The following is a 14,976-nucleotide window of genomic DNA, read 5'->3' on the forward strand; positions in this document are numbered from 1 at the left end:
TTGACACAGGTACTGATCGACGATCTAGCAGGTCGATGAACATGCTCACTTATATGGGAGCAGTCAGTGATTGTTAGCTCCCATACAGATTCACCATTGGCGGCAGCACATTCCGCTTTATACAAGTGGATTCGCTGCTGACAATGGATAATTTTTAGGCACACAAAAATTAGCTTGATCTTCGGCTGTTTATATGGTCAATAATCAGAGACCACACAATCCTAGAAATGTTCTTTTCCGATGTCAGCCTGAGTAATAGGGCCTTTAGCGACAGTGATATACAGACAGGGAATTGCAAAGCTGATTGGGAGCAGCTGGAAGTATGAAATGATCTAAAGCAGGGTGAAAAGAGGACAGTCAGCATGAAGAGCAGGGTATGTGATCCGGCCCTGGTAGTAATGTAGCACCCTGAGGATTCGGCTGCTACAGGGGTATTGCACCTCAACCCAGAGGTGTGATATTCCACTCCCGGGTAAGGATGGAGTGTGGAACTGAACTCGGTAGGCTGCATGCACTACACACATCCCATTTCCGAGGAGCAGACCGACGGTACTCCCACTTAGAAATGTGCAGGTACGACCGAGTCTGTTCCTGGCTGGAGTGGGAGGGGGGTGGTACATCCCAAGTAGTGTAGGGGCAGATAGGGGGAGCAGCCTGGGTAAAGATAGGAGCTCATTGGGTGCTGGTCACCTGAGCTCACACATAGAGGGTGTATATAAGGTGGGCACCAACTAAGAACAGGGTCAGTTGCAGAGAGGAAGTCAGCGAGCAGAGGAGAAGAGAGACCCAGAGTGAGAGAGGAGAGAGAGAGACCCAGAGGGGGCAACAGAAGAAAAGGACTCCAAGACCCCAAACTAAATCCCCGGGTGAAGAGTCGGCACAGGGTACCGGAACCCAAGCTGGTGGGGGCAAAAACACTCCCCAGCCAGAGACCGGAGACCGTGGGCAGCGTTTGCCACGGTCACCCACCACATCCACCACGAAGGCATACCACGAGGAGGGTCAGGGAACCCAAGGCCAAGGGTCTCCCAACAGAAGGCCCGAGGGAGCTGGACCTGGGTGGATCAATAGTGGGGACGGCCAGAGAAAGGACAGAAGGAGAGCTCAGGGTCACGCTCCGGACTTATTTGGGAGTTGGCTGGATCCAGAACCTGGTGGACGCAGCACGGCTCGGGAGGTCACTCGAAGCTGGAGTGACCAGAACATCAGCAGTGAGTAAAACATCCTAAACTGCATAACCCGACTCTGTCTCTGATTGCCGTCTACACTGCATCACCACAACTCCCATCCTCTGCACCTGATCCCCCTGAGGCTATACCCCACCCGTTGGGGGTTATATCACCAAAGCTGCACCTACACCACCAGCCTCAGCGGACCCTGCTGCAGCGGCGGCCACAGTGACCGCAACACAACGGGTGGCGTAGTCGACATTAAGAACTTAGTAACATCTGTAGGACTGCCACATACAACTGAGTTTGACACCCTGGGCACGGACCGGGTCACAGCCACTCGGAGACTACAACCCCCATCTGATCCGGCTCCGGATATTCCCATAAAGAATATGGCCCAGGGGGCGCGTCAGTAACCATAGTCTGCGCAGCCAACATGGCATTTAGGGTCCAGTTCACCTTCAAAAATTTGGTAAAAGGTCCTCTTCAAGCTAACTGAAACAGTTGAAAGTTTTAGATCAGAAAATGCCCTCAATGTGGCTCTTATGCCAGGTTTGATGGTCAGCTGTCAAAAAATCCCCCAAATTTTGATTTTTTACATTGATGACTTAAGGGATTATGGCCCCGCTCAAGAACATCACACTGTTAATGAGGACCTGTCACTATGGTCTTTACCAAGGGGGTGTTGCTCACGGGACTCTCTGGGGGCGTGTCTTTAGGCTGCTCTGCATTATTACCCAATGAGCCACGCCAACTTGGAAAGACAAAAAAAAATTGCACTGAATTAAAACCCCCATATCTCTGGAACTTTATGGCAGATTTATAATAAAAAATTCAGGGGAGCAGCAGGAGTAAATTCAGGGAAAAAACTCTTTAAAGAATCTCTCCTAAAGTTTTTATCCTCTTAATATATGTAGTCATCATATTATACAGCGCTGTGCACTTACAATTGTTCATTTTGCCTTTCTACCCAGGTAATTCTTCTCTTTCTCATTAGGTCTACGACACAAGATTAAAAACTGACTAGCTGAATCCTTCTCAGCTCTATGTAGAAAGAAGAGGTCAATTTTCCCTGTATGAGTCATCAGTCACTGCAGAAGTCCCTGGCAGGAGGAGTGAAGCATCTAAATTAGGAGTTGAAGAGGCCATATAATATGATGATTGAAATATATTAAGAGGATAAAACATTGATGAGATCGTTTCTTTAAACGAGCTGCATTTCCATATGCCTGGATATGTAATGTTGAACATGAGCTAGCATGTAGTCCCAGTCTGTCTTGCAATGCCAAATTATAATGAAAGTGAAGCTTTACACATATGGATCATGAATAATTAACACTTTTATACTAAGCTCATAAAAACATACAAAGTTGATATTTCTAAAAAAGAAAAAAAAATTATTAAAAAATAAATACTGGGACTAGCAGATGTTCACACTACACTTCTGATATAGATGAATGGTGACAGTGGATTCAACTAGGTGAAACATGAATGCACAGGTGGGTGGCAGATATTCAACACTTAAATGGCACGTGAACAATGAAGTGGGGCATATATGTATGCACCAGTTATATAGAGATGTGCAATGCACTTTTTGCATTCGCTCAGTGGCACAAGGGCCTTTTATTGAGGATGCAAAATTTGTGCAGAGTCAGTTTTAATGCATATTATATCTCACCTTCTGGGCACCTGAGAAGGCGTGGTAATAACATGACACATAGGTCATTAAAGCCTTGATATCCGGCCTTAGCGTACCTATAATATCTGTACAGGAAAGGAAAAGAAGAGGTTTTGAAAGGAAATAGAGAAGCAAAAGAGCAAAGTGCAAGAACAGTCACGTGGAATGAGGAGAGCAGGGTTAATAATGGGAAAAGGATTCACAGCATGCACTGCAGGAATGACCAAGAGCACGGCAGTCATACGGTACAACGGGGGTGAAAAAGACCACCCTTCAAAAGTGGGATACGAAATCCATTTGTGTAATGTAAAATCGGGACTGATGCTTTCTGTAAAAGGGCAGTGGACATAGAACCAATGAAACATACTGGTACCTGGTCATCATAAAACAACAAGACAGATAGAAAATAAACGTATGAACTGCATAAACACATAGGACTTAAATATTGCAAACACGGTTCCATACTCTGGCGATAAACAGGTGATATTTATTCGCAGTTTGGCAGATGCAGCTAAAATTGGCACGATCTGGTGCCAATCTGATGTCTGAATCATACACATAAGATTAACGGTAGGTGCAACTAATCTACGCCTAGCCATACATTTTAAGTGCACGTCCTCTGATGAAGCAAGGGTGAAACGTACGTCGGGGCACTGGGACCACATATCACACCAGTCTGCAACATATGTAAGTTTTTCATTGTTATTTTCCTGCATTCAATTTGCTAAAGTACTATGAATTTAAATGAGCCTGATTTTTGCATCATTGTATATAGCCATTGAGGTGTTGATTTTTGAATGTTGTTGACTACTATATCTTAATAAGTACTTGGACTGTTTGTGATTTAAGATTAAGGAAACTAGACAACTATATAAATGCATTATGTGGTCCCTTCATTACGATACTCTGTCGAGCTTATATTCTGTTTTTATTGGTAATTTTTAATAAAGTCTAAAATTTTAAAAGACTATATATACCTATTTTCTTTTTTTTGTTGGTTTATACATTTTAAAGTAGCTGACCACTATCATATGGCCCAAAGGTATTGTTACCGCCAACCCATCCCCTGTAACCGCTGGGCTCGGCCAGGTCTGCACGTGTTCTGAATGTTTAAAAGGAAATAAGCTGCTGCAAGACACCTCTGCCATTGGGGGAAAGCAAGGACACTTCCATACATATAGATTTCAGCCCGGATTCATCATTGCCTTTGCACTTGTTTACGGTCTAGTTTTGCGTCTAGAACCCTAGCGCCACCTACTGGAGGCAGCAATCCTAAACGTCAATATCTACTCTTTAACTAGCATTGTCACATGACTTCTAGTCTAGATAGTTCTAGTCCTCTTCCTCTCTGAAGAGACAATATCCATATTTAATTTCCCAGAGGAGCATGCATGGCTTATAAAAGTCTCCTCACTCTGACATGCCAGGCTTGGCATGTCACTCTCCACAAGAAGAGCTCATAGAAGTTTGTTGGGTCTGAACCTAAAAAGGTGGGCTTTTATATATGAACAATAATTAGTACCTAATAATTTCCTAAGGTAAACACGTTCAGCGAGCAAACGATGATTGAAAATGATTTTGATTGTCACTGGTCACCACTGGATGGCTGTACACCCGTAGCCAGGTGTAATCAGGGGATGTGCTGCAGACAATATTATAAGGGTATCAATCCTACCAAAAAAAGTGAATAGACACTAGAATATTCAATAAAAACATTTGTTATTAATGCACAAAGAAAAAACTACATATTAGCAAACGAGGTAAAAGGACATATAGAGGGGATCAAATCCTACACAGGAAAATCACAGGGAAAACGTATAGGAAGTGGATATAATAAACAAATGGTATTTTCCCTAAAGAATATTAGAGATTTTCTATGTATAGCAGCTATATTAGCAGGGTCGATTTATAAATAAATATATAGTAATATAATAAGTATCAATAATAATACTCCTTGAGAAAGCCACCTGGCGAAACGCACGTTGGAGATTCTGGGTGCTGATATTTGGTAACTTTCTTTCCCTGTGTTATTTATATTTATTGTACATTAGCTGTGGTGTCTGTATAGAATCATCTATTTATTAGTCCATTTGGACTCACTTTGTAATATAATATTTATTTATAAAATCAATGTTGCTGTTCTATCTACATGGAAAATATGTCCTTTTCTCATGTTTGTCAGATATGTAGTTTTACCTTTGTGCAGTAATAAAAAATATGTTTTTTCTTGACTTTTCTAGTGTTTATTCATTTTTTTTGTAGGATTTATGGATTTAATCAGTGAATATTCACACATTTTCATGTGTATTTAATAGGTAACTGTTTCCTCTGTTGTGGTTTATCAATATTGTAAGGGTTTCGAATAGACAACCAGAGGAAAAATTGTTTGTACAAATCCTCACAATTATGGCATCATGTATATGTTAGGTTAAACGCGCTCCGAAATTTCAGAGGTAATAAAGTTTAAACAGCTTGCTAAGGACTGTATGGAGAGAGAAGAGATGCGACTAGTCTGGTGTGGCCCCTGGCTGGCCCGCTTCAGTTGATTGACAGGTTGATCCTTAATCACACGTATGTGGGAGAGACCTGTCAATCAACCAGAGCTGGGTGGGGAGAAGGCGGCTGGGGGTTGTGCTGGACTAGTCAGGTGGCCAGTCCCCATGACAGACAGAAAATAATTTTAAAAAAATAAAACAACTAATAACTGGAGAACGTAGAGGAATTGTAATAAGTAAATTGCAATGTTGCTTATTTTCTTAGCACTTGGCAATTTTACCCATCTAAGATGGGAATAACCCTTTAATGCCGTACAAGAGAAGTAAAGTAATGCGCCTGGAAAAAAAAAAAAGATATTAAACATTTCCTGTAGCTGTAAACAGTGGAATATGGTAAAAAATGGTGAAACTTTCCATCTGAATAAAATGAATGAAGGAAGGAAATGACAGCAGGAGGCTGTGCATATGCCATAGATGGGAGGAGGCTGTGCATATGCCATAGATGGGAGGAGGCTGTGCATATGCCATAGATGGGAGGAGGCTGTGCATATGCCATAGATGGGAGGAGGCTGTGCATATGCCATAGATGGGAGGAGGCTCTGCATATGCCATAGATGGGAGGAGGCTCTGCATATGCCATAGATGGGAGGAGGCGTTGAAGGACCGCTTCTATTGAGGCCATACAAGAGGCCCTGTATTCCAATGTTTTAAAACAAAGGGAATCTGTCAGCAGGTTTTTCCTACCTAATTTGAGAGCAGCATAATACAGAGACAGAGACCCTGATTCCAGTGATTGTCACTTACTAGGCGGCTTGCAGTAGTTTTGATAAAAAAATCACTATTTTATCAGCAGTAGATTATTATTATTAGAGGACTAGTAAACCTGCTGCCAGGTAGTCCAACCCCGTCCCCACTACTGATTGGCAGCTTTCTGCCTACGCACAGTGCACACAGAAATCTGCCACTCAGTGGTGTGGGCGGGGTTATACAGACCTCCGCATTCAGAGCACTGCTAGATCTGCAGCAGAGAAAACAGTGATTTTAACAAAATGACAGCAAGCAGCCCAGTAAGTGTAACTTTTCCTACATCATGCTGCTCTCAGATGGGATAGCAAAAACCTGGTGACAAATTTCCTTTAATGCACAAAAAAGGACACTAATATTGTGTATAAAAATAATAGAGTAATAATAATAATAGAGAAGATACTATTGGATGATGCTGCTCCGCAGACAGACATAGCGTTAATGGCATAATTCTTTGAGAAACAAACAAGTGACTGAAAACAATTTGCAGCTGTCAAGAAAGACATGACCCATAAGTGTCACTTAAAACATTAAAAAAAACAAAAAAATCAGCCGCCAATTCTCGATATGCTGCAGGTTTTCAAATCCATAGCCTTCCCCATCTGTTGCAGAAATGATGCAGATTTTCATCACCGTATATGTCATTCACTGCAATGCAACGTGGGAAATATGTGGCTAAATTCTGCCCCAAAAACCAATAACAAAATCCGCATTCAGCAAATGAGGATTTTATTATCGAATTGTGGCGCAGACTTTCAAGCCGGATTCACAGCATAATTTCTCACTAGTTGTAAATTACTAATTTAACACTTCTTCCTCGGATTCCTGCCCTAGGAGAAGTACAAATTACTGTAAATTTAACAGAAATTTGCATCGCCACCTAGTGCCCAGAAATGAGAATGCAGTTTTTATTTTAAAGCAGTTGTCATATAGGTGTAATCATCAAGGAACTAGAAATTAAATTACAGGGTAAGTATCTTATTTTAAAGAGAATCTGTCAGCAGGATTTTGCTATTTAATCTGAGAGCAACATAACATGGGGCAAGTGAGCCCGATTCCAAGGATGTGTAACTTACTAGGCTGTATAGTGTTGTTTCAAGACAATCAGTGTTTTATCAGCAGGATATTAATCACAGCCAGACTAGGTCTCACATGCAGACAGGTCAGGTCAATCTGTGTAACCCCGCCCCCACCACTGATTGGCAGCTTCATGTGTGGATTGTGAGCAATCTGCCAATCAGTGGTGTGGGCGGGGTTATACAGAGATCAGCATTCTGAGCACTGCTACAACCACAACAGAGAAGACAAGGATTTCAGTAAAACTGCACCAAGCAGCCCAGTAAGTGACACATTGCTGGAATCAGGATCTATTACTCTATATTATGCTGTTCTCAGATTATTTACCAAAACCTGCTAACAAATTCCCTTTAATAAAAGTTGCCGTATGCAGGAAAGAAATCATTCCGGACCACCTTAAACAATTTAGTAAATTAACCATTACAATAATAATAATCTCACTGCTTGCACAGTAAGCCTGTGCCATAGAAACTTTTCTTGCTTTTAAATAAATGTTATTTCTCGGAGTGTTTTGAACCTTCTAGGCTGCCATACAAGTACCAAGTCACGTGACTTGTCCTAGAATTACTCAACTAACCACGAAGGTCCTTCACGGAATATCACCATCAGAGGACGCATTGGAAGCAGTTGGTTTCCGGCCGGGACCCTGCTGAGACCTCCTCTTCACAAGCTCGGCTACTGGAATTCAAGGAAGGAAACCAGCAAATCTTAAGAGCGCAAGTACGTCTCACCATCCACACACTGCACCACGCTCCGTGACATAGGAATGCTGGGCACCAGGGCGAAAACTGCCGCTTGCCCCCTGTATACTGCAGCCTCCTCTACACCCTGTGGAACGCTGCGAATCAGGGGCTAGCCGCTGCCGCCTCTCGGCTACCTTCACTCGCCTGCGGATGGAGTAACTGAGGTACTGTAACCGTAGGCTGTTTACAACCGCTGGCGATACGACACTGCAGATACGCGACACTGCAGATACGCGACACTGCCACCCAGATGGCGACCCTGACCTCTCAACTATAGGAGTAATATACATCTCACCAGCAGGGGAGGGGGAATTAGAATCCACATGAGCTCTTTATAACCGTAAGAGACCAATCTCTAACAGGTGTCTACTTTCTGCCTCCTACTAGGCTAATTACATTCAGGAACATACAGCCTATCACTTCTGAGTGACAACTACACCTATTTATACCCTTTATACCCTCCGCTGACTCCTAACATACACGGGGTCATCTCCGCCTACCCCCCTCCTCCAATTCCAGAGACCAGTGCCGCCTGAGATATAGATATAGATATTATATATATATATATATATATATATATATATATATATATATATATATATATATATATATATATATATATATATATATATATACACACACACACACACATATATATTATACATACATATACAGTATGTGTGTGTGTGTGTGTGTGTGTGTGTGTGTGTGTATGTATGTACATATATATACACACACACACACACATACAGTACAGACCAAAAGTTTGGACAAACCTTCTCATTTAAAGATTTTTCTGTATTTTCATGGCTATGAAAATTGTACATTCACACTGAAGGCATCAAAACTATGAATTAACACATGTGGAATTATATACTTAACAAAAAAGTCTGAAACAACTGAAAATATGTCTTATATTCAAAGTTCTTCAAAGTAGCCACCTTTTGCTTTGATGACTGCTTTGCACACTCTTGGCATTCTCTTGATGAGCTTCAAGAGGTAGTCACCGGAAATGGTCTTCCAACAATCTTGAAGGAGTTCCCAGAGATGCTTAGCACTTGTTGGCCCTTTTGCCTTCACTCTGCGGTCCAGCTCACCCCAAACCATCTCGATTGGGTTCAGGTCTGGTGACTGTGGAGGCCAGGTCATCTGGCGTAGCACCCCATCACTCTCCTTCTTGGTCAAATAGCCCTTACACAGCCTGGAGGTGTGTTTGGGGTCATTGTCCTGTTGAAAAATAAATGATGGTCCAACTAAACCCAAACTGGATGGAATAGCATGCCGCTGCAAGATGCTGTGGTAGCCATGCTGGTTCAGTATGCCTTTGAATAAATCCCCAACAGTGTCACCAGCAAAGCACCCCCACACCATCACACCTCCTCCTCCATGCTTCACGGTGGGAGCCAGGCATGTAGAGTCCATCCGTTCACCTTTTCAGCGTCGCACAAAGACACGGTGGTTGCAACCAAAGATCTCAAATTTGGACTCATCAGACCAAAGCACAGATTTCCACTGGTCTAATGTCCATTCCTTGTGTTCTTTAGCCCAAACAAGTCTCTTCTGCTTGTTGCCTGTCCTTAGCAGTGGTTTCCTAGCAGCTATTTTACCATGAAGGTCTGCTGCACAAAGTCTCCTCTTAACATTTGTTGTAGAGATGTGTCTGCTGCTAGAACTCTGTGTGGCATTGACCTGGTCTCTAATCTGAGCTGCTGTTAACCTGCGATTTCTGAGGCTGGTGACTCGGATAAACTTATCCTCAGAAGCAGAGGTGACTCTTGGTCTTCCTTTCCTGGGGCGGTCCTCATGTGAGCCAGTTTCTTTGTAGCGCTTGATGGTTTTTGCAATTGCACTTGGGGACACTTTCAAAGTTTGCCCAATTTTTCGCACTGACTGACCTTCATTTCTTAAAGTAATGATGGCCACTCGTTTTTCTTTTCTTAGCTGCTTTTTTCTTGCCATAATACAAATTCTAACAGTCTATTCAGTAGGACTATCAGCTGTGCATCCACCTGACTTTTGCACAACACAACTGATGGTCCCAACCCCATTTATAAGGCAAGAAATCCCACTTATTAAACCTGACAGGGCACACCTGTGAAGTGAAAACCATTTCTGGTGACTACCTCTTGAAGCTCATCAAGAGAATGCCAAGAGTGTGCAAAGCAGTCATCAAAGCAAAAGGTGGCTACTTTGAAGAACCTAGAATATAAGACATATTTTCAATTGTTTCACACTTTTTTGTTAAGTATATAATTCCAGATGTGTTAATTCATAGTTTTGATGCCTTCGGTGTGAATGTACAATTTTCAAAGTCATGAAAATACAGAAAAATCTTTAAATGAGAAGGTGTGTCCAAACTTTTGGTCTGTACTGTATACTGCTCAAAAAAATAAAGGGAACACTCAAATAACACATCCTAAATCTGAATTAATGAAATATTCTCATTGAATACTTTGTTCTGTACAAAGTTGAATGTGCTGACAACAAAATCACACAAAAATCATCAATGGAAATCAAATTTATTAACCAATGGAGGCCTGGATTTGGAGTCACCCCCAAAATGAAAGTGGAAAAACACACTACAGGCTGATCCTACTTTGATGTAATGTCCTTAAAACAAGTCAAAATGAGGCTCAGTATTGTGTGTGGCCTCCACGTGCCTGTATGACCTCCCTACAACGCCTGGGCATGCTCCTGATGAGGATGCGGATGGTCTCCTGTGGGATCTCCTCCCAGACCTGGACTAAAGCATCCGCCAACTCCTGGACAGTCTGTGGTGCAATGTGACTTTGGTGGATGGAGCAAGACATGATGTCCCAGATGTGCTCAATCGGATTCAGGTCTGGGGAACAGGCGGGCCAGTCCATAGCTTCAATGCCTTCATCTTGCAGGAACTGCTGACACACTCCAGCCACATGAGGTCTGGCATTGTCCTGCATTAGGAGGAACCCAGGGCCACCCCACACCATTACTGACCCACTGCCAAACCGGTCACGCTGAAGGATGTTGCAGGCAGCAGATCGCTCTCCACGGCATCTCCAGACTCTGTCACGTCTGTCACATGTGCTCAGTGTGAACTTGCTTTCATCTGTGTAGAGCACAGGGCACCAGTGGCGACTTTGCCAATCCTGGTGTTCTGTGGCAAATGCAAAGCATCCTGCACGGTGTTGGGCTATGAGCACAGCCCCCATCTGTGGATGTCGGGCCCTCATACCACCCTCATGGAGTCAGTTTCTAACCGTTTGTGCAGACACATGCACATTTGTGGCCTGCTGGAGGTCATTTTGCAGGGCTCTGGCAGTGTTACTCCTGTTCCTCCTTGCACAAAGGCGAAGGTAGCGGTCCTGCTGCTGGGTTGTTGCCCTCCTACGGCCCCCTCCACATCTCCTGTTGTACAGTCCTGTCTCCTCGTAGCGCCTCCAGCCTCTGGACACTACGCTGACAGACACTGCAAACCTTCTTGCCACAGCTCGCATTGATGTGCCATCCTGGATGAGCTGCACTACCTGAGCAACTTCTGTGGGTTGTAGAGTCCGTCTCATGCTATCACGAGTATGAAAGCACAACCAACATTCAAAAGTGACCAAAACATCAGCCAGAAAGCATTGGTACTGAGATGTGGTCTGTGGTCCCCACCAGCAGAACCACACCTTTATTGAGTGTGTCTTGATAATTGCCAATAATTTCCATCTATTGTCTATTCCATTTGCACAACAGCATGTGAAATTGATTGTCAATCAGTGTTGCTTCCTAAGTGGACAGTTTGATTTCACAGAAGAAGTTGGATTTACTTGGAGTTATATTCTGTGTCGCCTTACCCAGATCTCACCTCACAGCCTCCTCAGTTGCTAACACCCTGACATCATACATTATTACTATTTTTTTCATTTGTTTTTGAACTGTCTGGTACTGTGACATATCTGGACTCCACCCAACCCTCACTTTATAGTAAGGTATTCGGTGCTATTAAGATTAATAGGAGCCTTTTAGATACATCTATTTTAGTTCATTCATCTTAACTACCCTTGCTTATTTTTTAGAATCCACGGTCTACGCAGATATACTACACTCCTACTCATTAGGATTAACTTGGATCCGTACGTAATCCATCTCACACGTTTATATTTTTTATACATAATTTTTTTTTAACTATTTTATACTGTGAAATCTACCTCTAATAAAATTTGTTTTATTCCATCATTTGACCTATGTCCTTTATATCTGTTCTCCTCCTCTGATACCAGCGCAAGTCCAATTACCTTTATTTATTTTCACCTAAAGACAACTGTGGTAGTTGTCACTCTTGCTGCGGTATAGAGAGTTACTGGAAGCGCCACCACTCCTTTTAGATTTTAAAAAAAAATTCTCGCCTGTTACATGCAAATGTAGCACGACAAGTCCGGCTGGTCATTAATTTCCCCCAGACTAGTCTGGCCTCAGATCCTGTAATTATGCCCTCCCTTGGGGGCGACTCACATTCGCACACATTGACCTCATTATCGGGCTGCCCAAATCTTGTACATGTATACAACCTTCTTTCTGGGAATACTCACTGAAGCCAGGTGAGCACTTAAAGGGGTAACCCGGCTACACTCATTTCCGCACAGGAGCTGATGATATCACGTCTACAGATATCTTCCGGCTGATCACGCACTCGTAGGTATCACTATAAATTATATCACTGGCCTCAATCACCTACCGGAGGGGAAGTGAGCAGAGTCGGGTTAACGCTTTAAAGTTGCTTTTTTAGTTTTTTTTTTTTTCTTTCAAAGAGAAATATTTTTAATGGCAGATAAAGGACTTTGCTTTAGTACAGGATAAGGCTTACTTCAAAAGGAATCTGTCACCAGGTTTTTGCTACCCCATCTGAGCAGCATGATGTAGGAAGAGAGACCCTGATTCCAGAGATGTGTCACTTACTGGGCAGCTTGCTGGAGTTTTTTTTTTTTTTTTAATCAATGTTTTCTCTGCTGCAGATCTAGCAGTGCTCTAAATGCTAGTCTCTGTATAACCCCGCCCACACCACTGACTGGCAGCTTTCTGCCAATCAGTGGTGGGGTGGGGTTATACAGAGCTCATGAATGTGGAGGACTACATGGCAGCAGGTTTACTAGTCCTCTAGGGATAATATTCTCCTGCTGATAAAATTGTGATTTTATCAAAACTACAGCAAGCAGCCCAGTAAGTGACACATTGCTGGAATCAGGGTCTCTGTCTCTACATTGCTGCTCTTAGATTAGGTGGCAAAAACGCTTCAACATTATGGTGACGGTTTATTAGGTAAAGGCAGATGACAGATTCCCTCTAAATATCTGTTGCTAAAGTGAAGCTTCACCTATTGAAGCTGTGTCTGACCGTGCAGGAACATGGTCTGATCATACCACAGCTCCTGGGCAGGGGGGAAGCAAAAGACTATACAGACATTACAGCATGGGATCACAGCTGATTCTTTCTGTGAGGTAAAACATTTCCCTGCCTGTTTTTAAAAAAATGTTTTACCTCAAAGAAAGACTAGTTTGTGATCCCATGCTGTCCTTTTTGCATACTTTTTTGAGTCCTCTCCTGCCCAGGAGCTGTGGTATGACGGTCAGACACAGCCATTACACAGTACACAGCAGGAGAACATTTTTAAGATTATCTCAGCACAGGAACATTTTATTTACACACATCCAATTGTGGAAATTATTATTATGCAAAGATCTATTGATTAAAATGAACTTTGTTTGTGAGAAAACCCCTTTAATATATTCTGTAAATGGCACTTTAATCAAAATCTGCTCCAACAATAGTGTAGATAGGACATTTATGGTAGAAGCAGAATGGTAACAAAGCTGGTGAACAGCCCCACTAATCAAGACACCAAGTAAAAAAAAAAGTGAAAAAAGGATTTATAAATAAGAAAAAAAGAAATCATTAAATACAGCAGGTCTATGGCTCATCAGCAATGGCATATGTCAATGAGAGAGTTTATATATCTTTATTTTTCTAATTCTCTAAAATATCATCTGACTTGCTATCAGAGTCGGTCTTACATAGGATGGTGCCCCCTACTGGACCTCCTGCTATCACCCCGCTCCCCCCTCAAATGTTGCACGATAGCAGTGACTATAAGACACATGTAAATGTATCCATACAATGTTCATATAATATTACCATAGAGTGACCATAATAGATTAACAGAACAGTTCCCCATTATAATCTGACATTAGCGGCCTGTTAGTGGCCATAGAGACATGATACAAACTAGGACGTACTGGAAGAAAGAATATTTATGCTTAGTGACTATCATGAACGTCCCTAAGAAAGAGGAAGGATATCCCGGTGCTAAAAACAGAGAAAGGGAGAAAGATTTGCACATTAGCGACAGGAACAATGTGCTGATTGGAGAGATACTGGAACCCTGGGATACCTTCTGGGCTCCTGAAAAGGCGTGATAGAAGCTAGAAACGTAGGTCATGATGGCCTTCTCATCAGGGCGAGCCGTCCCAACAATGTCTGTCAAGAAAAGGTTTAAAGCATGTTGATTCAGTATATGAGATGGAAACACGGTCAAATGTAAAAACAATGACAAAACACGATGTAGCAGATGTCAACAGCGATTAGGAATGGAACATTGAACCTCGTGATCCACATTATTTTATACATAGAGCACAATATATCTGATGCAGAAGCACGATTTTGCAATGTACAGTTAAAACATGGCTGTAAAGGGGCTGAAATACTGATCACATTGATACCTTTGGTGAAGAAATCCGCTTTGTGGTTCTTCTTTAATCACCATTTCAACTTTCCTGCTAATTAGATTTCGGTGCACAGAGGCCGGACTGTGCACTGGGTCTTCTCCTCCCTGTCTGTGATTCCCCGGCCCTCTCTCTGCCCCTGGCCTTTAAATGACCGCCCTCCTTTGTATAAGATCTCAGCAGAGACCTGTCATTCACAGACCTGGAGGCAGCGGAGGGGCCGGGGAATCACAGACAGGGAGGAGAAGACCCAGTGCACAGTCCGGTCCC

The 14,976-nt window shown here is 42.7% G+C and overlaps 1 protein-coding gene across 3 annotated transcripts in view; it reads right to left on the minus strand.

Annotated features, from left to right (window-relative positions):
• The window catches only part of ACTN1 (actinin alpha 1), a 122,128-nt gene that overhangs the window by 45,904 nt on the left and 61,248 nt on the right, over window positions 1-14,976 (minus strand). For all 3 annotated transcript variants that reach the window (XM_073638976.1, XM_073638975.1, XM_073638977.1), the window contains exon 8: window positions 14,376-14,461. In XM_073638976.1, coding sequence (XP_073495077.1) covers window positions 14,376-14,461 — 86 coding nt within the window. The remainder of the gene's footprint in view (window positions 1-14,375; window positions 14,462-14,976) is intronic.

This window comes from Phyllobates terribilis, unplaced genomic scaffold, assembly GCF_046119375.1.
Source record: "Phyllobates terribilis strain yellow unplaced genomic scaffold, ASM4611937v1 Scaffold_7__3_contigs__length_470593459, whole genome shotgun sequence".
NCBI lineage: Eukaryota > Metazoa > Chordata > Amphibia > Anura > Dendrobatidae > Phyllobates > Phyllobates terribilis.